The sequence below is a fragment of the Nothobranchius furzeri genome, chromosome 11 (assembly GCF_043380555.1).
Source record: "Nothobranchius furzeri strain GRZ-AD chromosome 11, NfurGRZ-RIMD1, whole genome shotgun sequence".
Taxonomy (NCBI): Eukaryota; Metazoa; Chordata; class Actinopteri; order Cyprinodontiformes; family Nothobranchiidae; genus Nothobranchius; species Nothobranchius furzeri.
The window spans coordinates 45,335,935-45,359,264 of record NC_091751.1 but is presented as its reverse complement, the minus strand read 5'-3'; the positions used below and the strand labels follow the sequence as shown (position 1 = coordinate 45,359,264).

The following is a 23,330-nucleotide window of genomic DNA, read 5'->3' as shown; positions in this document are numbered from 1 at the left end:
GAACTTTAAAAACTGAGCTGTGCATGTGCAGGGTGGGTGAGACACACACACACACACACACACACACACACACACATATATATATATATATATATATATATATATATATATATATATATATATATATATATATATACACACACACACACACACACACACACATACACACACACACACACACACACACACACACACACACACACACACACACACACACACACACACACACACACACACACACACACACACGCACACACACCATCGACATAAATACCCACACACACACACATACCGCCCTCTGGTGGTAAATCTTTCTAAACTGTAAGAGGCCAACCAGGTTTTTTGGGTAATTTCAATCATAATCAGAGCAGATGCTTGGATGTTTATTTATTTATTTAGTTATTTGTTTGTTAGGAAAATATATATTTATTTAAGTTTTCAAAACCAATAAAATAAACTTCATGTTTCAGTTTATAGAGCAATTAAACAATTATTAATTATTTTTCTTCTAATTTTTTTAAATCTGGGAATTGTTCATTCAAAAACTTTTTAACGGCGATTTTTAAGACTCGTTGGTAACGTTCGGCTGTCTTCAGTTCACACCTGTGCGTAAAGTTTACTGAGCAAACGCTCCCTTGTGAATGGGATGGACCACGGCAAGGCATGGGTTAAAATTTACTCCAAGAACTTCAGCTTTATTAAAGTGACTGAAGAATTAGACAGAAAAGAGCTCCGACCTTCCCCTCTCTCCCATCCGTGAGTCTGTTTGACAATTGGCACGTTCCACGTTGGATGTGAGCGCGCATCATCCTTTTTCATCCGCCTTCATCCACCGCTGTGCGCATTTCTTAATAATTGTTGAGTAAAGGGTTTATTGTCATGGAAAAACGGTCTCTTCTATTTTATTTTCTCCAAGGACTTCTACCCTTCATCTATGGGCAGCAGCGCACAGCTGGCCCCTGGAGGCACCGCGTTCAGTGGGAGAACAACGGCCAAGTCTACAGCTTATTGAGCACTGGTTCACAGTACCACACTCCGGTTCAGTCAAATTTCCATGTGAGCGGTAGTAGGGATGGCACGACCAACAAAGAACTGGGGGCGCACAGGAGAGCCGGGCAGGCTGAAGGGAGATATTTCAGGGCCGATCAGCCAAGTAATGGTGCACCAGGACGCGATGTTACACAGCAAGCACCCGTTAATGGTGGTGCGTCGGGGAGCAGACAGCAGAATGTGCGCCCTCATGGAACAGGATCTGTGCGCTCCAGTTCTGAAGACACAAACTCCTCTTCTTCAGGGGGTTTAACAAGCGTATTGGGCGCGAGGGAAGCTGCGTATCGCGTTGTTTTAAACAGAGATTATGAATCTGGACTTGGTGCGCAAAACCAGCCTTTACGCGCGGTGGCGGCGCGGATGTTGGTCTCCAGGCAACGCGCTCAAGCTCCCTTTCCTGCATTTAATCTGGATGCTTCTACAGATGATGAGAACATGGTTAATGACGACCCTCGAATTCCGTTTAAGAGCCACGGGAACTCTCTTTTTTACAACATGAATCCCGGAGGAAGATCGGTGACGCGCTCACACCGCCTGCCTGCTGCAGGGTTTGGCACAAGTTATTTCCAAAACGGTAATTCAAGTTTACTCACTTAATTAATTTAGCCAGAATAAATGATGAGCTCATGAGTTCATCAGTCTCATCAGCCAGGTTAAGTTAGAAAATTGTAACTGCTGACTAAAGGGATTTACGCACCTGGAAATGATTATGCAGATTTTAATCAGATCCACTAATTATATTTTCTTCTTAACCTTTTTTCTTTCTTGGTGAGAAGATAACAAAATGATCTTTTATTTTTTTTTTACTGTTAAGTAGCAATAAGTAGTTCAGGAATGTTTGAAGGGCTTCACTCTGCTCCTTCTGCATGGAACAGGCTGCAGGAAAACTGGAAATTAACTGATTTTTCTCCTTGAATACATTTAAAACCAGACTGAGTGTCCTTGAGATGGATTCCCTGGGTTGTAACTGCCTTTTGTAATTTTGTACATGTCTGAGCAACAGAAAAAATTGTAACTGTAACTTTTGCTGCCTCTTTGCCAGGATTCCCTTGACTATTAGGTTTTCAATCTCAATGGGACCTTCCTGGTTAAATAAATAAATAGACATTTATGTTAATTCTACTGCTGGCTAGGGGGTGAGTAAAAATCAAAGCAGAGCAAAAAGTCACACCAATCACAGTGAAACTTAAGTACAAGAGAAGAAAGTAAACGTGACTGTAGTTTTAAAAATGAGGACCATCCATGCAGGATGTGACTGCTGGATTACACACAGCTGGGCTAAATGGCTGATGAGGCTACTGGTGTCTAATGAACCAGGAAGCTAAGGGAAAGTATGTTACATAAAAGGCTAAATGTGGAAATGTCAAAAAAAATTAATTAATTTTGCATTTTGACTTTCCGCAGATATTTTATGGTCATTTTATTTATATTGACCATGGTGTTATGTCAGAAATGGGTAGAATGCCATCTCCAGGTCAGAGATGAGGTCCTGTCGAAAAGGGAGGAGTTTAGGTATCTTGAGGTCTTGTTCATGAGTGAAGGAAAGACGGAGAGATCAATAGATAGATTGGTGCTGCATCTGCAGTGATGCAGGCATCGTGCTGGTCTGTTATGGTGAAGAGAGAGCTGAGCTATAAGCTCAGGCGAAGCTCTTGAATTACCGGTTGATCTATGTTCCTATCCTCACATGGTCATGAGCTTTGGGTAGTAACCAAAAGAACGAGATCACGGATACAAGCAGCCGAAGGCTGTCTAAGCTCTCCCATAGAGATGGGGGAGAAGCTCTGTCATCTGGGAGGGGCTCGGAGTAGATCCGCTGCTCCTCTATGTCGAGAGGAGCCAGTTGAGGTGGATCGGGCATCTCGTCAGGATGCCTTTTGGACGCCTCCCTGGTGAGGGTTTTTGGGCACATCCAAACAGGAGGAGACCTGAAGGGAGACCCAGGACACGCTGGAGGGACTACGTCTCTCAGCTGGCCAGGGAATGCCTTAGGATTCCCCCGGAGGAGCTGGCCCAAGTGGCTGGGGAGAGGGAAGCCTGGGCCTCTCTGCTTAGGTTGCTGCCCCCACGACCCGACCCCAGATAAGTGGAAGAAAATGGATGGATGGAGGAATATCGTTTGTTTAAAATTAAATAAGCATTCTGTAAATGTCCAGGTTCTCAGAGTATTTTTCAGTTTTTCTTTGTAAAGTGTGTCAAATTTGGGCTCAAGGATGGAAGTGAACTATCTGAAAACACATTAAAAAAAACACAAAAAAAACTCCAGCAGCATCTATTAAGAAATACTTAGATCCCTAGGGTCCAGAAGGTTCATGAGTCGTATCCATTAATGTGGATTTAAATGGTTTCTATGGTAACACAATAGTCCAGTTGGTGCACATGTCAGAATAAAATTCATTTTCAGTAATCTGGTTGAATAATCTACTCTCCACAGCTTCTCACATGAGAACATTTTGGATTTATAACAATAGTTTAAAATGCTTGGATCCATAATTCAATGGCAGAATCATAAATTAGAGAATGTAAAGCACAGTAAGCTATGCCTAACTCAGTAAATTGTCAAGCTTAGTAAAATTATATTTGATTGCACTGGTTTCATCGTGGAAACCCTGAAATATCTCAGGTCAAACTGGATTGTTATTCTCCCTCAGGACTGCCAGACCTCCTCCCAGACCCGTATGCCATCCAGGCAGGTGCTTACATCCAACGCATGCAGATGTATGCCCTCCGCTGTGCTGCAGAAGAAAACTGTTTGGCCAGGTATGAATACATGCACCGCAGCACATAGGCCACACACACCTGTGCTCATACATGAGACTTTCCATTACTTTCCCTTCAGTGAGATTTGCTTTAGGTTATTTTAAGGTTTCTCCTATTTGTAGGAGTTAAAGTTGTCAAAGTGTTGAGATAATTATTTGGTTTTTACAGTTTGATCTTCCTATGGAGCAGTGACTTGCCAACATCTTGTCTTGCCAAGACATAAATGTTCTGGGTTGGGTTTCTCAAAAGCATTAAGCTTTAGTGGAATAAAACATTTTGTGCTTTGATACGTTTCATGAAAACTTGCCCTGGGAGTTTATCCAGCAACCCTTTCCAGCACTTTTTATCCCCGTTTCCCCTCTGATCCATCCAAGGTCAGCTTACGCACCCACCATACGGGACATTGATTTCAGAGTCCTCCTGCGATTCCCACAGAAAGTGAAGAACCAAGGAACCGCAGACTTCCTCCCTGTCAAGCCCAGATACCAGTGGGACTGGCACAGCTGTCACCAGTAAGCTTGTTCAATAATAAAATGAAAATAAATCACAACAATGTGTTTATACTTTCTTGGGGTTCGTACAGCTCAGGTCTGATCTTACCCTCAAAACAGAGGAAAAACAACAAATGAAGTCCTTCTTTAGGCTAAGCTGATCCATTTCACCCCTCAGGCACTACCACAGCATGGACGCCTTCAGTAACTACGATCTGCTGGACATCGTAACAGGACGTAAAGTAGCTGAGGGACATAAGGCCAGTTTCTGTCTCGAGGACACAGGCTGTGATCATGGATTCAGACGGCGCTATGCCTGCACATCTCATACTCAGGTGATTTTCAGAGATGTGTCCTTTAGTCTGTCAGCCACTAATGTCTGAATTGGAAGAATTGCTGCTCCTTTTAATCCTGTTATGAGAGTAAAAATGAAAACAAGGAAAAAGATTTGTTTATGAGTTTCTCGATGCATTATGATACAATGTGATACCTTCCCAGGTCAGGGATGAGGGCCTGCCTCAAGAGGACATGTTTAAGTATTATGGGGTCTTCTTCACGAGTGAGGGAAAGAAGGATCAGGAGATCGATAGGTGGATTGGTGCTGCGTCTGCAGTGATGTGGGCGTTGTACTGGTCTGTTGTGGTGAAGAAAGCTGAGCCGGAAGGCGAAGCTCTAGATTTACCAGTCGATCTACGTCCCTACCCTCATGTGGTCATGAGCTTAGAGATAGAGTGAGAAGCTCTGTCATCTGGGAGGGACTCAGAGTAGATCTGCTGCTCCTGCATATCAAGAGAAGCCAGTTGAGGTGGCTCGGGCATCTGGTCAGGATGCCTTCTGGATGCCTCCCTGGTCAGGTTTTTCAGATATGTCCAACCGAGAGGAGACCTAAAGGTAGACCCAGGACACGCTGGAGGGACTATGTCTCTCAGCTGGCCAGGGAACGCCTTGGGATTCCCCCGGAAGAGCTGGCCCAAGTGGCTGAGGAGAGGGAAGTCTGGACCTCTCTACTCAGACTGTTGCCACTGCGACCCAACCTCGGCGGAAATCGTTTAAAATTCCTGGATGTCTCACTTTAGGAATCGGTACAATTTCTACATCCTTCCATAGTTTAGGGACCTTTTGTAACCGTAAAGATTCATAAAAAATGTGGTGCAGTATGGCTGTCAGCTGGCATGCACAGAATTTAAGTACGCGGCCACAAATGTCATCTGGTCCTCGGCTCTTGTTTACACTAACTGTCCTGGTAGCCCTACCTATGTCCTCCATTTCAACTTTAAAATGCTCACTATCCTTACATTTCTCCCTCAGGAGAGTGCACAGCACAGTGCTCTATGGTCAACTTTCTTTGCAGGGTCACCCATGAAGACAGTGGGAGGGTTCAAATACAAACCTATGAATAAAAAGATTTAGCTCCATATCTGGTAGAAAATCTTAGTCATGTATTATCAGAGGACACAGTGAACTCAAATAAAAAACTGAATACGTTCAAAAAACACGAGGATACTTCAATACAATTTAACCCAAATATTATTTATACAGCAGAGTTGAAGATTGGGTCTTTTCAATCAAACTTGGTTTGATGTTCCAGTTTACCCAGTCACTCTGCCAGAAGCAGCAGCATCCAGTAATGCTAAGGCCATCACACAAAACATTCAAACTTTATTATCACATTGAATCAATTGAATGAATCAAATGAGCAGATCGTAGACCGAGGACTTTAATGTTATATCTTAGAAAGTGTTTTTCTAATTAAAACCTTGGATGTGCACCAGTGTAAAGGGAACATTTGCTGGAGGACTTTGTTGTATCAGGGCCATGTGAGTTGTGTTAATGCTGGTTTCTCACAACAATTTTCTTTCCAAGGACTGTTTGTACGATTTAAAACTAAATCCTTCATTTGAAACACATTTAGGAAAGTTGAAAGCGGTCCAAAAATCTTGTTTTACGGAAAACTGAGTGGATTGGTTTGTGTTTTTAGGGCCTGAGCCCTGGTTGCCATGACACTTATGCTGCCAACATCGACTGTCAGTGGATCGACATCACCGACGTTCCTCCAGGAAACTACATCTTAAAGGTGACTCGTGATTTGTTTGATTGCTGTGTTGATGGAATCTGTTTCATACTAAACTACCTGCAGAGGTGATGGGACCTTTTTGTTTTATTATGTTATCTTCATTTTAGATCACAGTTAATCCCAATTTCCTCATCCTGGAATCTGATTTCACAAACAACATTGTTAAATGTGAAATCACCTACACGGGGCTTTATGTTCAGACACGAAACTGTCGAATTTCAAGGTACTGTGAACATAATTTACATTTATTTATTATTTATTTAAAGTATTTTATGAATAAAACATGAGAATTAAGAAAATGATTTTATCTCTGTGATGGAAAAAGTAGTTAAATTGGAGAAAAATCTGCTAGAAGCAAGAAAACTGGCCATACATTCTAAGGTTTGAATTCACATACTTCAATTTATGTATTTTTCTGTTCATTTTCAGGGTCTAATACTTTCAACGGCTTGATTTTCACTTGTTGGAGTTTTGAATAAGGACAACTGGACTCATTTGGTTCCTTGAAGATGTTTCACTTCTTTTCTGAGGAATAGGTTTTTGGAATTTCAGATACATCAGAGAATATGGTGACCTTCAAATTCCTGACCTAAAACAATAAATTCTGGAAAAGATTTTCATTTTTTTGAGTTTTGCTAAATGTGTAACATTTGCATTAACATTGTTAGAAAATGGAAAAATCCAACAACTGAACTGAAAAAAATCCCAGTTTCCAACAACCTGAATGCAACATGAAGTGGGCTTGAATGACATCCTGGAAAACATGCAGCAGACGGTGTATATGCTGGTAAAGATACATGCTGTATATGCTGTACAGATGCTGTGTATTTATAACAAAAAGAGGCCTGATTTGGCATTGTAAACCAGCGAAGCAGGGCGTTTTAACACTACTGAAATAGTTTGGAAGTGGTCATTGTGCCTCCCTGCCAGAATAGATTGTGTATGTTTTTAAAAATGTCTGGAAAATTCCCCCTCGCTGGGATTTAGCAGACTTCGTTTCCATCTGTCTTGGACTTCTAGAGATAATATTTACAGACAGTGACTCTTTAAGCATCTGATTTTTTTAACTGAGGATCTACATCTATGGACAAATAAATAGTCTGCAGCCATGCTATCTTCTCTGTGAGGTCGACTTGGCGAGATAACAGCAGATTCACTAAAAAAATGTTCTTTTACTTATTATTTTTGAAAATAATCTATCCCTCTGAGTTTTTCATGCAGGCTGAACGTGAAAAAGTTTTCTACTCCTATCTCCTGCATTAGCTTCTGATTGAAAATAGATCCTGACAGATCTACATCACACTGTCACTTAACTTTCATACACTCACCCATCTTGGCTCATGACAGAAAAGGCTGTTGTTGTTTTAGTGTCCAAGAAACAGCGGAGATTGCCTCGGCTAGATGACGCTAACTGTTAGCATTAGAAACTCCACCACACAGCTGAACTCCTCCAGGCTTGAGTTATTTGTGGAGATCAAACATCAATGTTGAAAAGCAAATGGAGTCGGTGATAGTCGTGTTAGCCAATCAGAGGAGAAATGTCAGGATATCAGGAAATAAGACTCCAAATCCTGTCGTCTGAAGCTACCTTCTCCAGCTGACTTCTACATCCTCAAAAAGAGTGCACCGGAGCTTTGTTTCCCCAGGGGATAACTTACAGGGCATTTATTCCTTTACTAGAGACCACATGCATTTAAAATATGATTAAAGTTGACCTTTACCTTAAATTTCATGACCTTTTTGACACAAAGAGGCTAGAGTTAGAGGATGTTGGGCTCTGAAAAAGATTAAATACCTGGTGTTAAATTTGGTGGATCATATTGGTGACCATAGCTTACTAACATCTAAATGAACTTTAGATTCAGGCAGAAAATCTGCACACAATTGTTATTTTTTATCCTCAGGTTTCTCTCAAATTTAAATTAAACATATATTTTATCAGTATTTCTACCATCAGCTGAGTTGCCAAATGAAATTCTGGGACAAGCTTTTGCTTTTACACGAAAGAAAAATGTGCTCAAATATATTTTCCTAATGATGTAACTTTATCAGAAATACTGTCAGGCAAAAACTAGCAGCTTGTCTTTTTGTTTCAGGGATTCTAGAACATGAGAATAAAAGCCTTAATAGTGAGTACTAGTAGTAAATGATCATTTATCACTCATTTAAATGAAGTTTCTGTCTTCTTAATTCATGTTTCCTCTCACGATTTGCATAAATTAACACCTGAACTGAAATAATTATTACTCAAAGACAGAAACTACCACCTGGAGCCATATTGTTAGTATATAAAATGTTTATTTTTCTAATTATCTGGCATATTTTTGATGCTATACATCATGAATGTTCAAATACTGAAATAAATCTTTAGTGTAAGAAGGAAGCATCCTTCATACTCAGTTAGCCGTTTTAATGACAAAACCATAACAAGAATGATTAGATTAAATGGTTTTCTCCTTTTCAACCCGATATGTCATTTTGAACACGCTGCAGAGAAGAGAGTAAGTGTTTGCTCAGCTGTGGAGCTTCACATCAACATCTGGACAGTTCCTTTAGCCTTAAACAAGCACAGATAGGTGCAGACAAAGACAAATGGAAAACCGGCATGTTTTATTTAACAATGGAACATAAAAACTAGTAAGCACACAGGTGAGGTGAGGGTGGAGCAGGTTTGCTGAAATCTGGCAAGGAGACGCTTTTTTGTGTTTGGGTGTACGTGCTTGTCAGACAGCAGCATTTTGAGAGGTCACGAAGGGCAGGGTTTGGTATTTGTGGGTCGTATTTCAACAAAGCGGGGTGGGTTGGTGAAAACACGTTTGGACTAAGGAACACATCTTGGTAGGTTGGTTTAGGCACAAAGCAGAGACATTCCTCAGCGCTTCTGCCATCCTGCTGAGATCAGGGACAGATCTGGGGTCAGCTAAAAACCGGTGAAGATCTGAGGAGCTTCCTTGTGCGGGGTCAGCAGGAACACTAGATCCATCTCTGAGACAAAACATGGGAGTCATCTTTGACTGATGATGAATTCTGCTTCTGGGTGGCATGGTGATGTGGGTGGTATTGAGGTTTTATTATTCTTGACAGTACATGTTTAGGTTCCTCGTCTCCTTTTCAAACACTCGGTTTCATTTTATTTTCGGAAATGGAACAATCAAAATTTTAAGAAAGAAAGAAAACAATCTTTTATATAGCACCTCAAGATAAAAGTCAATCATCAAATTGAAATATAAAAAATATTTTTTTAATGATTAAAAAGATGTTTCAATGGGGGGGGGGGGGGGGGGGGGGGGGAGAATTGTGATTAAAAATGTAAGAAAAGTGAGAGAAAGAGGGGAAATCAGTGGATCCAGGGACAGACGGAGTTGGTAGAAAGAGCTGAATAAGGAGAGGGTGGTGATGAAAGTCATGCAAAAGCCAGCCTGAACAGGTGAGTTTTCAGCTGCTTTTTAAAGGAGACCACTGAGTTCACTGATCTCAGGCTCAGGGGGAGAGAGGTCCAGAGTCTGGGGGCCACAGCTGCAAATGTCTTTGGAGGTGAAGCAAAGAGCTAAAACCAGAATGAACATCGGAGCGGCTTACGCTAGTTTGAGGAGCTAAAACAGGCCACAAAATCACAGACTGGGTAACCTGGCTTTGTTGCTGCTGGAGTTGTAAGTAATATTTTTTGTCAAACAGTGTGGATCTTTTTACTCTGTGGTTGATTTTAGCGTTTGTTGGCTCGTGTTAGTGTTAGCTTGTTGTTTGTGTGGCTACAGCAGGCTGCAGCAGGGTTGTTTATGACAGCTGTTTTCCACTTTTCCACAAAATTCCACGAAACTGCTCTGTGTTACTTTAACATTCAGAATGAACGTGAAAAAGTCTCCTAACCCTATTTCCTTCATTAGCTGCAGATAAAAAATTGATAGTGAAATGCTTCAGTCAACTGCACGTCACATTGTGGGGCTTGCAGTACTCTGAGAAGACTGCATGGAGGAGGCCAACGAGAGGAAGCGTGCCAAGTACCAGGAGTGTACTGTGAACCTCTGGAGGTGGGCTAGCAAGCAACTGCAGAACAGTCACTCTGTAAAGTGTTGACACTGCTGGGCCTCACCAGGGAGGCAAGGAAAGCTGTTAGATCTGCATCTGAAGTCAGAAAATGCCATGAGATGGATAAAGAGTGCTGATTCATGGACGTGAGCTGGGTTCTGGTCAACCCAGGTCGGGTCACCTGGGCGATGGTGTCTGATGTCTGAAATGGCCCGAATTACCCAATGACCCCAGGTCACATCACTGATCATGTGTTCCAGTGCATCTGCATACAGTGGTGTTTTTCAAGCATAATGAAGTCTCAAAACAAGGAGTTCTTATGCTATTTTACTCATCATCTTACATTTAAAGGGAAACTTAGCAACGTTTCACATGTTTCATATTTTTTAATTATTTTCTTGAGCCAGTATGTGCTAAAATGACCCTTTACAGGGTTAATGAATGGCCACCCAGCCCCAATCGCCCCCTGTGGCCAGAAGATTCCACTTGCAACTTCAAACTGGTGGGCTGCTCTGTTGGAAAAATAATTGAGCTGACATACCTGGCGCTGCAGTCTGGTTCCAGCACCTTTCCTGCTTGTTTCGTGAACACAGCTGATTTGCTTAATTTAGTGGTTAATCACTCTTGTAGACACTAAGGAAGGCTGAGGAGACATTTCAGCTGTTAGAATAAAGTGTTAAAAATGCACAGTAAGGAGATATTTTGTTCTACAAACAGACACTAGGGGGTGCTAAAAGCAAGCCTAAACTGCCCAGTTCCCCTTTAACCCTCCCGCATTGTTAATAGGGTCAGATGGAACTCTGGCGTATTTTAATTTTTTATTTTAATAATTTTTAAGGGGTGCACCACTTCACCCCTGCCAAGGCATAAACTTTAAACCCTGTTTAGCCACCCCCTGTCCTGGCGGAGTCACCTGATAGGAAAGTGGAAGGGGAAACTTCATGCATCTTTATTTCAAATTGTGACACAAACATGAACAGTAGGTTTGTCTTGAAAACTCTTTCTTTATCACCATCAGAAAAGAACCAGACTGAAATGGAAGAGATCCACAGATATAGTGACCACCTGCAACTTCTGTTTTCATCACATAATACATGCTAACCCACAAAGTGCTGCCATCAGATGATTTCATCGCCTAATTCATCATGTGAAATTTGCAAATGTCTCTTTCTCTACTTGCCTCCATGTTTTCTTAGGCCTCTTGACCCAATTAGCACCTAACTGTTATGGCCACATCTCAGACAAAGACTGCTAGAGTTGTTTATCTTTGAGAAATTTTCCCATCTGGAGCCTAAAACGCAAAGAAAAATCAAACTGAAGAATCACTGATTCATCTAGCAATGAAAATATCCATGCGCTTGTTCTTTTCTTTCCTTTTTTAATGAAAGAAATGTTTACAAGTGTTGATCTTGGTTTGAATTTCTAATATATTATCTGACATATGATCATAAAGCTTTGAAGCTTTAAACAAGATGAAGTGCACAAAAATAATTGTAATAGTTATGCACATAAAACAAATGTAACTGATGAGCACTTTATTTCTATTTCTATTAGGGATTTATGAAATAAAATATTCTGCAGATCAATTCAGTTTTCTATGTTTTAAAAGTCATTTTTTTCTTTACTCAACCTGGTAACAATATAATGCATTTGCTTGTTCATCAACCAGCTGTAACATCTTTCACACAGTTAACCACAAATCTCAACTGCAGAGAGATTGTGTCTATTAGACTCATTTCAAAAAGGAAGGAAGGGATTCTTTGCAACAACAAAAAAAAATAGTGATTTTGGCTCCGACAGCTGCAGATGTTGATGAGAAGAAAGTGGTGAAATTCTCAGACAAGATTTAAACAAACAGTGAGGCAGACTCTGGTCTGGCTGGCCTTGGACACAACAGCAGAGGGAGACCACACACCATTGCCTCCAGATCAGCTGAGGAAGCCTTGCATCTAATAACGCTCCAGACTCAAGTGTGATGAAATGCTGGTGGGATTTCTTTATTCTGTTTCACGCAAGTTATTCAATAATCCATGAAGCATTTCATGGATTGGATCACTGAGAAGCCAGCTGGACTTACCGGTATGTGAGAAAGTGCAACAGCATTCATGATAATGCAATTATTTATTGGAACAACATTGTTATAAAGGAATATAAACAGTTTATATAAAAATATATTACAGCTGTTAGGATAAAATCTTAGATTTTTTTAAATGCCTACAAATATATAATTTAGATGAAAACAGGAAAAAATAAATAAATTTGGCATGAAAATACGTCTTTAGGTTGTTGGTTGCTGAGTAACAGTTTGCGGTTTATTATTTCTTTATAAATTACTAAAGTATCCAGCTTTGAATTCTTCTTCACACGTCCGCGTTCCTGTGAGAAAGCAGCTGCAGGTCAACGCTTGGGGGAGTTTTTTCTCTTTGGAAATATCCCCACCTTCAGGCCGTGATCTGTTTCCACCAGCTGAGCGCTCGTCTCAGTGGCATCAGCTCCTGCTGGAAACATGACAGGGGGAAATAAAAGGAGAATGAATCATTTAAATCAGGATCTCAACAGCAGCTCAGACTCCTTAATGGAAAAAGTGCAGACAAGCTGCTTCTTTTTAAGTTTTGTCTCACTAACCCTGTACTGAAGGTGAGACATTGTGTGTCCTTGTGAGTCATGTTGTCTGGCTTATGAGTCAGTATTGTAAGGTTGTCGAAAGGGTTTATTTTTTTCTTTGTATCTGCAGTTTCTGTTTTTCTTCCGACCACAGGAAGTTTTATACCTTTATCACTGCAAAACTGACTTTTAAGGAAGTGAAAAAGTCTTCTCTAGAAAAATAGCATTACTTAAAATAAGGGAAACATTCTTAAATGTGACACAAATGTTCTTGTTTTGAGTAGAAAAAAAATCTGCCAATGGATAAGCAAAATTTGCTTGGCTAGAAATCTCAAAACTGTCAAATAAATCAAAATTGAGGTTATTTTGCTAATTTTATTTGTATCTAGCCAAGCAACTTTTGTTTACCCCATTGGCAGATTATTTACTGAAAACAATAAAAATTGGATCACATTCAAGAATTTTTATCTTATTTTAAATAATGCTATTTTTCTAGAGAAGATATATTTTCTTTTAGACTAAAAATATAATAAAATGTCTAAAAATGAAAGCTTTTTACTTTCTTAAACTGGTTTTTCTAAGACTTTATGTCATGGAGGTGGCATGGAAACAAAACTACACTCAGATGGGCCAACTTAAACCACGCTGTACAGAGCTGTTTCAGGCTGAGTAGAGCTCTTCAAAAACTACCTTTACAAATCAGTTTTTGCAGTGTAGTTCCAGAGCACTCATCTCAAAGTCAGGCTTGGAGAGATCCAACAGGGAGTTTCTAACATGTCAAAAAAAAAACATAGGGTTTTGATAGCAGTGTGAATGTTTGTGTTCACTATCTGGTATTTATTTATTATTACTACACAAAAGTGCATTCCAAAAATGGCAAAAATCTTACTTTAATTGCACAGTAGCTTTTCTCTTCTTCCTTTCTTTTAAAGTAACAATATATAGTTTAATCTGGAGCTTTAACATTGATCTCAGATTGTTTGATAACAAACTTGACTAGTTTCATATTTGACATCACTCTGCAGCCCTTTGCTGACCAAAAACTGCACTAGATGGTTTTATGGATCAGGTAGGTGTGCTGTATGGGGTGCTCTTTACCTGCTTTATGGCTGTTAGCTGTAATGCTAGCGGTTATTATTTCCAGTTCACCAATAGTCAATAAAATGCACAAGTAAAAGAAGTTTGCTTTTTCTGTTTGCATCATGGCGGAGCCTGGAAGTAAAAGCAAGAGAGTGATGTCTTGGGAGGCAAAGCAAAGTGCTAAAACCAGAATCCGCGAGGCCTACGCTAGCGTGAGGGAGCTAAAGGAGGCTACAAATCCACAGACTGATGGTGACCTGTCTTTATTGCTACTGAAATTGTAAGTATTAATATTTTTTGTCCATCAGCGTGGATCTTTTAACTTGGTGGTTTATTTCAGTATTAGTTGGCTCATGTTAGTGTTAGCTTGTTGTCAGAGCAGCAGGATTGTTTATGATGGTTGTAATTCCACTTTCAACCAGTAGGGTGAAGGAGCAGGAAACTGTTCACTTTTACCTTAAATGTAAAGCAGCATCAAAGAAAATAGTCCACACTGGCCCACAGCTCTGCTGTTCCTGTGATTCTACATCTATAATGTTAAAAGGTGCATCACATCCTCATTTATTTTTGTCTTATTTCTCTTTGATGTAATTTACATTACAGTCGCCCCATAAAGACTTGTAACCATTGAAAAGGCTCTAATGGAAATTCTTTTTTAAGCCCAACAAAAGGACTGAGACAACTCACTGTGTGTGGCCAGGTTGCTTAGCAATATCTTCTGCCATCATTCTAACATTGAACCCGCTCTAGGTGACTAATTCGGATGATTCAGTCTTTTAAAAATGCCAGCAGCATGAAAGCTTTAAAGATTCTGAAAGGACGACATAAAATAAAAGCACTTACTCTTATGTCATTCAATTTAATTTTTTTCCCCAAGTGCACAGCCACTTTGTCGACCTGAGTCTCGACTTGAAGCCGCAACCTTGAAGGTGTGAAAATCTTTTCTGAGCAGCACTAATCGTGTTTTTATGGGCATCCCAAATAAAACAGGAGCTTGACTTTGCTCTGGTCTGGCACATGTGGTAAAGGAGTTTTGTGATTGAAGCCAGGCTTGGCTCACAAATTTGAAGAAGACAGAAAAACAGATTGCAGTTACAGACGTTCTTCACAAGAGGGAAGTACAGAAACATGCACCTCTGACTCTGCAGCATCAAAGAAGGTGGACTCGTCCAATTATGTTAAAATTTTCATCCCTGCAGTTGTTAAAGCTACATTTTTTAATTCTTGAGCAAATACCGTTCCCTCCGTGTCAGCGTTCTGGTAATCATCTTAATCTGCTGAGGCTTATTTTGGTGTCACATGATTTGAGTTTTGCAACTGTGGGGGTCTCCCTTTGCCAAAAACAACTAACTTCCTGCCAAGTCCGAGTCTCCTCAAAATTACACTGGAAAAGAGCGTTTTCGAAGCTTTCTGCCTTTCTGATTCAACAGGTTGAACTAATTTAAAAAATGTTTTAAAAAAGCTAAAATGTGTGGAATTTAAAGCTGCTTCTCCTGATCTGTCATAACATGTAATAACTAGCAGCGCCTTTTTCTTTTTTCAGAAATTCCTCTAACTATTTAATGATAGAAAAACAGGGATTTTCTATCAGTGGGTGAAAAAGTCCCACTCTCCTGGCTGATTGTTACCACATGTGTACCAAAACTGAGAAATACATTTATCTCCACTTACTAAGTCTGCCACTTTTTGCAGTGTGGTGAAGATAGGGAAGTCATGTGACATCAACAAAAGCAGACATTACGCTTTTCCCCTCCCCTGCCGCCCACTTACACACACACAAACTTCAAACATCCATTTTGTCACAGAGAGGAACGCTGCTACTCATTTACTGACTTTGAACCCCTCTCTGCCAGTAAACAGAGCAAACGTCATCGGCTGCAAGCCCAGACAGAAACATCAACACTGTAAAGGAGGAGGAACTTACTGTGAGTTGCTCCCCTGCCTGGTCGCTCTCTCCGCTCTGCTCTCTGCAGCAGGGCCTTGTCACTGGGTACGACACCCCCCCACCTCCTTCACACCATGCTGGTACTCTGGCGTCCTCTCACAGGGTAGGCAGGGGTTCTCACAGGTTTGTGCGGCAGGTTTTGGCCCTTCCCACACCGGCCATTTTGGGGGTAAGGTGGAGGTTTTTGAGTTCTTGAACTGGAAGTGCTGTTCCCTATGATGACTTTTGGGTCCAGGGTTCGTGGACGAATATAACTGGTGTGGTCCGGCTCTCCTGTGGAGCAAAGATGAGGCGGGTGGCCATTCACACTCGGTTTCTTGTGGTTGACGTCATTATGGAGACCGGATGGGGTGACACGGCTGGTTTTGACAACAGAAGCCATGTGGACCGGGGAGACAGAGTTGGTCCTGAGGATGATGCAGCCTTCTTCAGCAAGCTGGGAGCCTTTAAATGAAGCAGGGTTGTGATAGACGAAAGGGGCCACCCTGAAGTCCCCTTGATGACTCCAGCTCCAGTCATGAACGTCATTGGTTGACCCATTGGTGATGCATGCCGCCTCCTCCTTGCTGAGGTCGATATTTGCTGTGAGGCGATCAATCTGCTCAACCACCTGAATGATAATAGAGAGGGTGAATGCTACAAACTGCAGTACAGCTAGAGGTCACGTTTAAATCTACTTTCAGTAGGTTTTTACACCAGGGTCAAATCGATCAATCAAACCGGAGCACATATCCTTTACTGCATTCATGTAGTGGGCCACAAAGGGCTGTGACATCACGCTAAACTAAAAGCATTTGTCCAAGCACTAAATCCAAGTGTTTCCTTGGTGAGTAAAATCAGTAATTAATAGGGTTGTTCGATATTATCAGTCTACTGTTGATATCGGCCGATTTGGGCATGAAATTTAATATTGAAAATTAAAGTTTTCAGTCTTTTAATGACACAAGTTTTATATACGATACACATATTATACACCAAACTCTTCAGCTACTTCTCTTTTTGAAATGTTTTTGTTTTTTTGGCACAAATTGTGAAGTAGAAATTTGCCCTGTGTAGTGAATGTACGTTGTTTTAGTCGTCTATCTGCAAACTACACGCTGCCAGGATGGCGTACGTTCATACGGTATTAAATATTAAGAGTCTGCAATATCAGCATATTGGATAACGGTAAAAAAAACATCAAGCATCCCTAATAATTAATAAAACCATTAGGTGAGTTTTGTTAATATGCAATGTCTTTCTGAAGTTAAACAGTTAAATGTAGCTAAAACCGCGTGCAAAGGGTTATGGAAGAGACAGAGCATTTAGTTGTACACTCAAATGAAAATGTGAAGAATTTTCTCATTCTTTTAAATTTTGCATGTAATCATTCATCCATATTTAATTGAAATTTTCCTTAAAATAAAAAAGCAAAGTTACTCTTATTACAAAATGTAATGCTGATTTTAAATCTATTTTGCTTCTTTTTCTTTTTTACACATTTTCTAAGCAACTTAATAAGAATTTACTGTAAATTTCCTTTGAAGATGATATTACATTCTTTTAGTCTAATAATGAACTTGGATACATTAACCTAGCCTAGCCAGCCATGCCAAAGATTCCTTATTGGAAGCAAAGGGTCTGGTAACAGTCCCATTCAAGTAACTCCACCCCAATAAGAATTCTAACCATACGTCACACACCGCAACGCTCAGTTTCTCATGAACAACAAAGATGGTGTCTGAAGTGGAGTTTGGGGTAGTTCTTTCCTCTGTTCTAAATTACTTGGACATGTCTTAAAAACTGCAAGGAGAAGTGGTAAAGCCTTTCTTCTAAAGAAAGATGTTTGCGCCATCGACAGACGCCATCTTAGACTACAGCCTAAAAACTACAGCTTTGTGCGATACAGTCATCAGTTCTGCCTTTTTTGTTATTGCTTATTTTTGAGCTGGCTAGTCCCACCCCTCTTGGTGCTCTTTGCCTTTGAGTATCCAAACTCATTTATCTGTGTAGAACAGACAAAGGGCGGGTCTGGCAGCTAGCATTAACCTGCTTGACCCTGCTTGAAATCATATTCACAATTTATTTTTTATACGTGACAAAAATTAATACAGAATTCTAGTGTTTTCCTGCTCCTGACCCATATATATTTACCAGTTGACCTTTATTTTCCAGCTAGATAACCACTGTACAAAACAACAACAAACATCCAGCTCATCTAGTCTAAAATGAAAAAAATAATTCTTATTATCTTTCTGAAAACTTGTTGGCTTCTTGTGATGCAAAATTTTAATTTGTTCAATTTAGATTTATTATTCGCAGACCTGATTTTTCTGATTTATAATCCGTCACTTTGAGATTTTCATGCAGGCTGAACATGAAAATAGTCTCCTACACCTATCTCCTGTATTAGCTTCTGATAGAAAATAGACGGTGAAATTCTAGGATTTGAAAAGCCTGACAGATCTACTTCACACTGTCAATTAACTTTCATGGACTCACCCACCTTGACTAGGGACAGGGAAGGCTGTTGTTGGTTTAGCATCCAGGAAACGGCAGAGAATGTCTCGACTAGTAGAAGCTAACTATTAGCATTAGCAACTCTTCCATGCTTGTGTTATTTGTGGAGATGTCCAAATATAAATTACTCCATATCCTGCCGTCTGAAGCTCAGCTGTGATGTGGCTCACTTCTAGTTCCTGGAAAGGGCGCGTCAGTGTTTTTTGTCCCCCAAGTATGACTTACAAGGCATTTGTTCCTACTAGAGACCATTGCAAATGTATTGATTAAACAAGAGTCCCACACCTTTAAGAAAAAACATAATTTTCTTACTTTTTACCCACTGATTGTTTATGTATATCTTACTTATCCTAAGCTCAGTGGCCTAGTGGTCGAGTGTCCACTCTGAGACTGGGGGATCAAGGTTTGATTCCTTATCAGGTCATACCAAAGTCTTTGAAAAATGGGACCCAATGCCTCCCTGGTTGACACTCAGCATTAAGGGGTTGGATTGGGGGGTTAAACCACCAAATGGTTCCCGAGCGCGGCTGTGTCTGCAGCTCACTGCTCCCCCAGGGGATGGGTCAAAGGCGGAGAACAAATTTTGCACACACATCAGTGTCTTTGACAACTAATGGGGCTTTAATTAAATAAACTGAAAAAAATAAGAAATGTACACCAAATAAAATATTTGAAGGTTAAATGCTACGATTCATAATCCTATTTAATTGTAGGAGTTTTTTCTGTCTTCATTTTCTGTTTGCGATGACATATTAATGTACTTTCACTGTTGTCAAAGTTAATTTTTAACTAGATTTCACTAATGGCTGAACCAACCAGGCACTTAAATTAAATCTCCACTGTTTCAGCTACCAACCACTGAGACTTTTAATCATAACGGTGCATCACTATCCAGAGAGGCACTCATCCGTGAAACAATGGTCATTTTCATCTGCATTCAAAGTGAATGCTGTAATGGTGACACACAATTTGGTAACAGTGTGATGCTTTATAACTTGTTGGTCACAGCGCTGCCAGCTAAAGCAGCACCCTGCAAAAGGTCAGAGCAAATCATCCTCTATCACTTCTCCCATTGCAAACAATGCAGTCATCGTGTGGACACACACACACACACACACACACGCACGTCCTCCAATCAACAGATAAATGAGCCGTGCGAAGCTGCTCTGCATAGCAGAGTTTTGTGATAACCGTTTCAAATGTCACAACCTCCTGGTGGAAACTGATAACAGGCTGAGGCATCTGGTGCAGACTCCACACCTGATGTGCGCCTTAGAATCAAATATCTTTAATTATTGATCCTCCTACCTCTTTCATCTCCACGTGAACTTGCTTCAAACCCCCCAACACTTCCTCCAGATTCGTTACGACTTGCCGGATTTGATCTCTCACTGTGTCCTGCTTCCTCCCCTGCGTCGTCACCTTCGAGCCCTGGTGCTGATGCTCGCTGCTGGTCGTTGACTTGGAGGTTTCCGAACAGGTGTTGTTGGACAGAGGAATGCAGGATTCTTTTCGTCGTGTTCGACTCAAGTGCTTTTGTGGGACTTCGGTTGAGAAGAAGCTTTTATCAGACCCACTGCAGTGATTAAGATCATCCTCTGATCCACCCTTCAGCTTGCCCTGGTCCTGATAGTCATCTCCTTCCTCCTCTTCCTCAAAGACCACACCCCTCGGACCACAGTGGCCATTTGTCATGGGAAAATAACCTGGTGGAGAGTTGATGTGTGGCTCTAAATGATAGCTGTCCAAAGTGCATCTGCAGCCTTCCTCGTCATCTACCGAGATATACCTGACAATCTTTTCCCTCCTGTACCCTTGACCTTTGACCTGAAGATGAGGGAGAGGGTGTGGTATCCCAGAGTGTACGGGGTGTGTCCTGTTGCCGTGCATCACACAGCCACACTGTTCTTTCACGCTTGAATAGCATCTCACCCCAGGCTCCGTCAGGTCGCTCCACTGGGCAGGGTTCAATTCCCAGGGGCAGACTTGGTTTAAGTCATCAGAGTGGCTGTGAAGGCCCGGCCCAGCAAACACAGGCCTCCTCTGTGGGCTGAGATGACCGCTTCTCTCAACTCGGTCCACTAGGAAAGCCCTGCCTCCTGCGTCTTTGACCCGAGGAGCCTGGATGTCTCTCCAGCAGTCTGCAGATGAGTGGTCCGTCTGTCTGGCTGATGCAGGGTGGTATCCGGACCCTCGCTGGTACTTGTTTGGCTGCTCATGGTAGATGCAGGGCTGGCAGGAGCAGGGGGTGTGGGTGTTGTGAAGGAATCGGTGGTGTCCCGTTGTTTGTGAACCTTCTGTGTACATATCCAAAGATGCCTGGAGACTTGTGCAGAAAACGCCTCAGAAAACAACTTGTTTCCACCTCTCCGAGTGCTCTCCAGCCCAGTCATCCACTCGCTGCTTTCCTCATCTGCGTCTTCCCACAAGAAAACTTTTCTCTGGCTTTTTGGTACTTTCTACTCAAGACTTCTCCCTCCCCTTCCTTCCTGTCTGTTGTTCCCCCTTTTCTTCTCTGCTGTAGCTGTTAATCTTACATGCGTACTTTCCTCAGACCCTCTTTCCCTTACTTTGTCTAACTTTTTCTCCCCCCTTCTTCTCCTTCTTCCTCACCCTGTAGCCCTCTCTCCAACACAGGGCCCCTCTCCACCTCCCTCCCTCTCTGTCTCTCTTTCTACCTCTCCCGCCTCGTTGTTCTGTCTCATTTGCTGCTGCAGGCGTCCAGTCTCTCCCTTTGCTCTGGCTCTCTGGCAGTGGGTTTCCCGTCTCCTCCCCTCTCCTCCCCTCTCCTCCCCTCTCCTCCCCTCTCCCGCTCTCCTCTCTTTCTCCACCTCTTACGTCTTCTGCCTCTGGTAGATTCTCTCAAATAGTCGACTGTACCTGGATTTGAGGATTCCTGCCTTTGCCACCACCTGAAATCCAGCCGCTTTGTGAGGCTCTTTGGGTAAGGGACTCCATGTGGTATTCTGTTTTTTCAGAGGGTGCGTGGAGGAGTCCGAGCGCCAGTGCTGAGCTCATTAGCCTAACTCAAGTCTTTGCATTCTGCAATTAAACGCTGCCTGGGATTCCTCAGCCAGAGACTGAGCGAAAAGTAGAAGGGAGGGGTCTGAAGAGAAACTCTGAGGGAGGTGGGGTTTCCAGCATACACAGACAGGGGAGTAGAGAGCCACTACCTTAGCACAAACCATTTTTTTACTGTTCCTAAATTTTCCTCTTTATCTTTTCTGACTAAACTTTTCTCAGATTTTTATCTGAAATCAAGCAAAATAAGAAAAAATGCTTCGTTTTATTTTATGTTCTCATAAAATTCTCAATTCTTTTTCTTTAAATTCAAAGAAAGCAAAACATATGATCACAAAATCAGGTGGGAAGAGAGAAACGCTGTCGTTTCCTCTCTGTCTAAAACTGCTTGAGCTGCAGATGTCTGTCCACTGTGACTGAAAGCAGCCAGGCGTTTGTTTTGAAAGAAAACATTTGGAGCCTTGAAAACAATGAGTAGTAAAAAAAAAACTACATCTACAATTAAGATAACAGCAGAGGAAGATGAAGGAGATCCTTCCATCCCAGCAGGAGGATGAACAGCCAAGCCTCAGCTGCAGGGGAGGATTGTTGTTCCAGTTGAAACACAGCTGGGAAGACTTTATCTTACATATTTATATGAATTACAAGATCTCACTTGGAGGACAGAGAGAGTCAGAACAACAATTAAACCAAACCTAAAAGCATCAGTTCTGTTTTCAACAGTTAGGTAATCATTTTACCTTTCATTATTTAAAGAGAAGTAAACCTAAACTTGGTTGAACTCATGACACAAGAATGTTAGTGCCCTAATGGATATTTATGGCCTCCAGAGTGCATGTGACCCAGTTCATTCCCAGACAGGGATAATTGACCACATATTTTTTTTTACAAAAATGTGTTTTTATTGTGATAATCAAGACCCAATTAACTGTAAATAGCTCAAATTAAGTAAACAAGTTGGTGTGATTGTTTTAGGAACCCTTCGTTTCAAATTTTGAGCTCTAAAAGCACCAAAAACAGGACAAAGTCATTGTTCACACTCTAAATCGCCAACAGTAAGAAAATTACAACTAAAATGAGGCTATAACATGCACAAAACTTTAGATTGTACCTTTAGGAAAATAAATGCATGATCTCATTCATGCTGAGACACAGTGGTGAGCATTTGGCGTCTCATCCCATGAAATTTTCAGGACTCTTTAGGCAGATCTTTGTATGCACAACTAAAAATAAAAAAGAAAAGATTGCAGCCTTCAAAAGAGTTGCATCTCTCTACATGCCTGTACATAATCACACACGTCTGTATATGGATGTGTGTGTTAGAAATGTCAGCCTGTGCAGCACTTAGGCCACAGTGTTTTGTTGGCTTGTGCACCTTTCGCTTGGCTGCGTGTCTGGAGGGCAACAGCGAAGGAAAGAATAGGAGCCACGTTATTACTTAAACCTCCTGTCCTGATGCGGTGAAGATGACCTGATTAGCACATGCAGACTAAAGATCAAGATGGGGGCGGTTTGGCCCGTTTTTGTGCCTGCAGATGCAAGATCATGCCTTAGATCACCTCTCATCAAAGTTTAGTCTTTAAAATAAACATTAGCATGATCCTGCAGCCCTTCCTAACTGAAATCATCATTTTTTTAGGCGTTGCTCTGCTATTATCCTGTTTGTCACTCATTAACAACTACATACTACGCACTAAAGATAAATATCCTTTAATTTATTATTTGGAAGGATAAATATGCTGTCAGACGGTAATTTAGGAAATTAGGTCACTTCCCCTCT

General features: G+C 41.3%; 2 protein-coding genes across 3 annotated transcripts; one reads left to right on the top strand and one right to left on the bottom strand.

The window, feature by feature from the left end:
- Positions 1 to 490: 490 nt before the first annotated feature.
- Positions 491 to 6,990, top strand: loxl5b (lysyl oxidase-like 5b). Its single transcript, XM_015956347.3, has 7 exons — positions 491 to 1,624; positions 3,702 to 3,810; positions 4,185 to 4,322; positions 4,480 to 4,636; positions 6,280 to 6,375; positions 6,483 to 6,598; positions 6,805 to 6,990. Exons 1-7 carry the CDS (start codon positions 880 to 882, stop codon positions 6,809 to 6,811), a joined length of 1,368 nt encoding a protein of 455 aa, XP_015811833.1. The 5' UTR covers positions 491 to 879; the 3' UTR covers positions 6,812 to 6,990.
- A 4,344-nt stretch (positions 6,991 to 11,334) lies between these two features.
- Positions 11,335 to 21,312, bottom strand: LOC107383592 (uncharacterized). 2 transcript variants are annotated; one of them, XM_054742152.2, is made up of 3 exons: positions 19,838 to 21,312; positions 16,010 to 16,640; positions 11,335 to 12,899 (listed from the first exon to the last, which is right to left on the bottom strand). In XM_054742152.2, the coding sequence occupies exons 1-2, from the start codon at positions 20,834 to 20,836 to the stop codon at positions 16,098 to 16,100; spliced, it is 1,542 nt and encodes a 513-aa protein (XP_054598127.1). In that variant the 5' UTR covers positions 20,837 to 21,312; the 3' UTR covers positions 11,335 to 12,899; positions 16,010 to 16,097. The 2 variants fall into 2 exon arrangements, with proteins under 2 accessions (XP_054598127.1, XP_054598130.1); XM_054742155.2 differs by having other exon boundaries at positions 11,335 to 12,896.
- Positions 21,313 to 23,330: the final 2,018 nt, after the last annotated feature.

Excerpts from the sequence above, each read along its gene's own strand:
- LOC107383592 (XM_054742152.2), bottom strand. The coding sequence starts at position 20,836 with ATGTACACAGAAGGTTCACAAACAACGGGACACCACCGATTCCTTCAC. Across the intron at positions 16,641-19,837 it reads TTCACGTGGAGATGAAAGAG|GTGGTTGAGCAGATTGATCG; the intron begins GTAGGAGGATCA and ends ATTATCATTCAG.
- loxl5b (XM_015956347.3), top strand. The coding sequence starts at position 880 with ATGGAAAAACGGTCTCTTCTATTTTATTTTCTCCAAGGACTTCTACCC. Across the intron at positions 3,811-4,184 it reads GAAGAAAACTGTTTGGCCAG|GTCAGCTTACGCACCCACCA; the intron begins GTATGAATACAT and ends GATCCATCCAAG. Across the intron at positions 4,637-6,279 it reads CCTGCACATCTCATACTCAG|GGCCTGAGCCCTGGTTGCCA; the intron begins GTGATTTTCAGA and ends TTGTGTTTTTAG.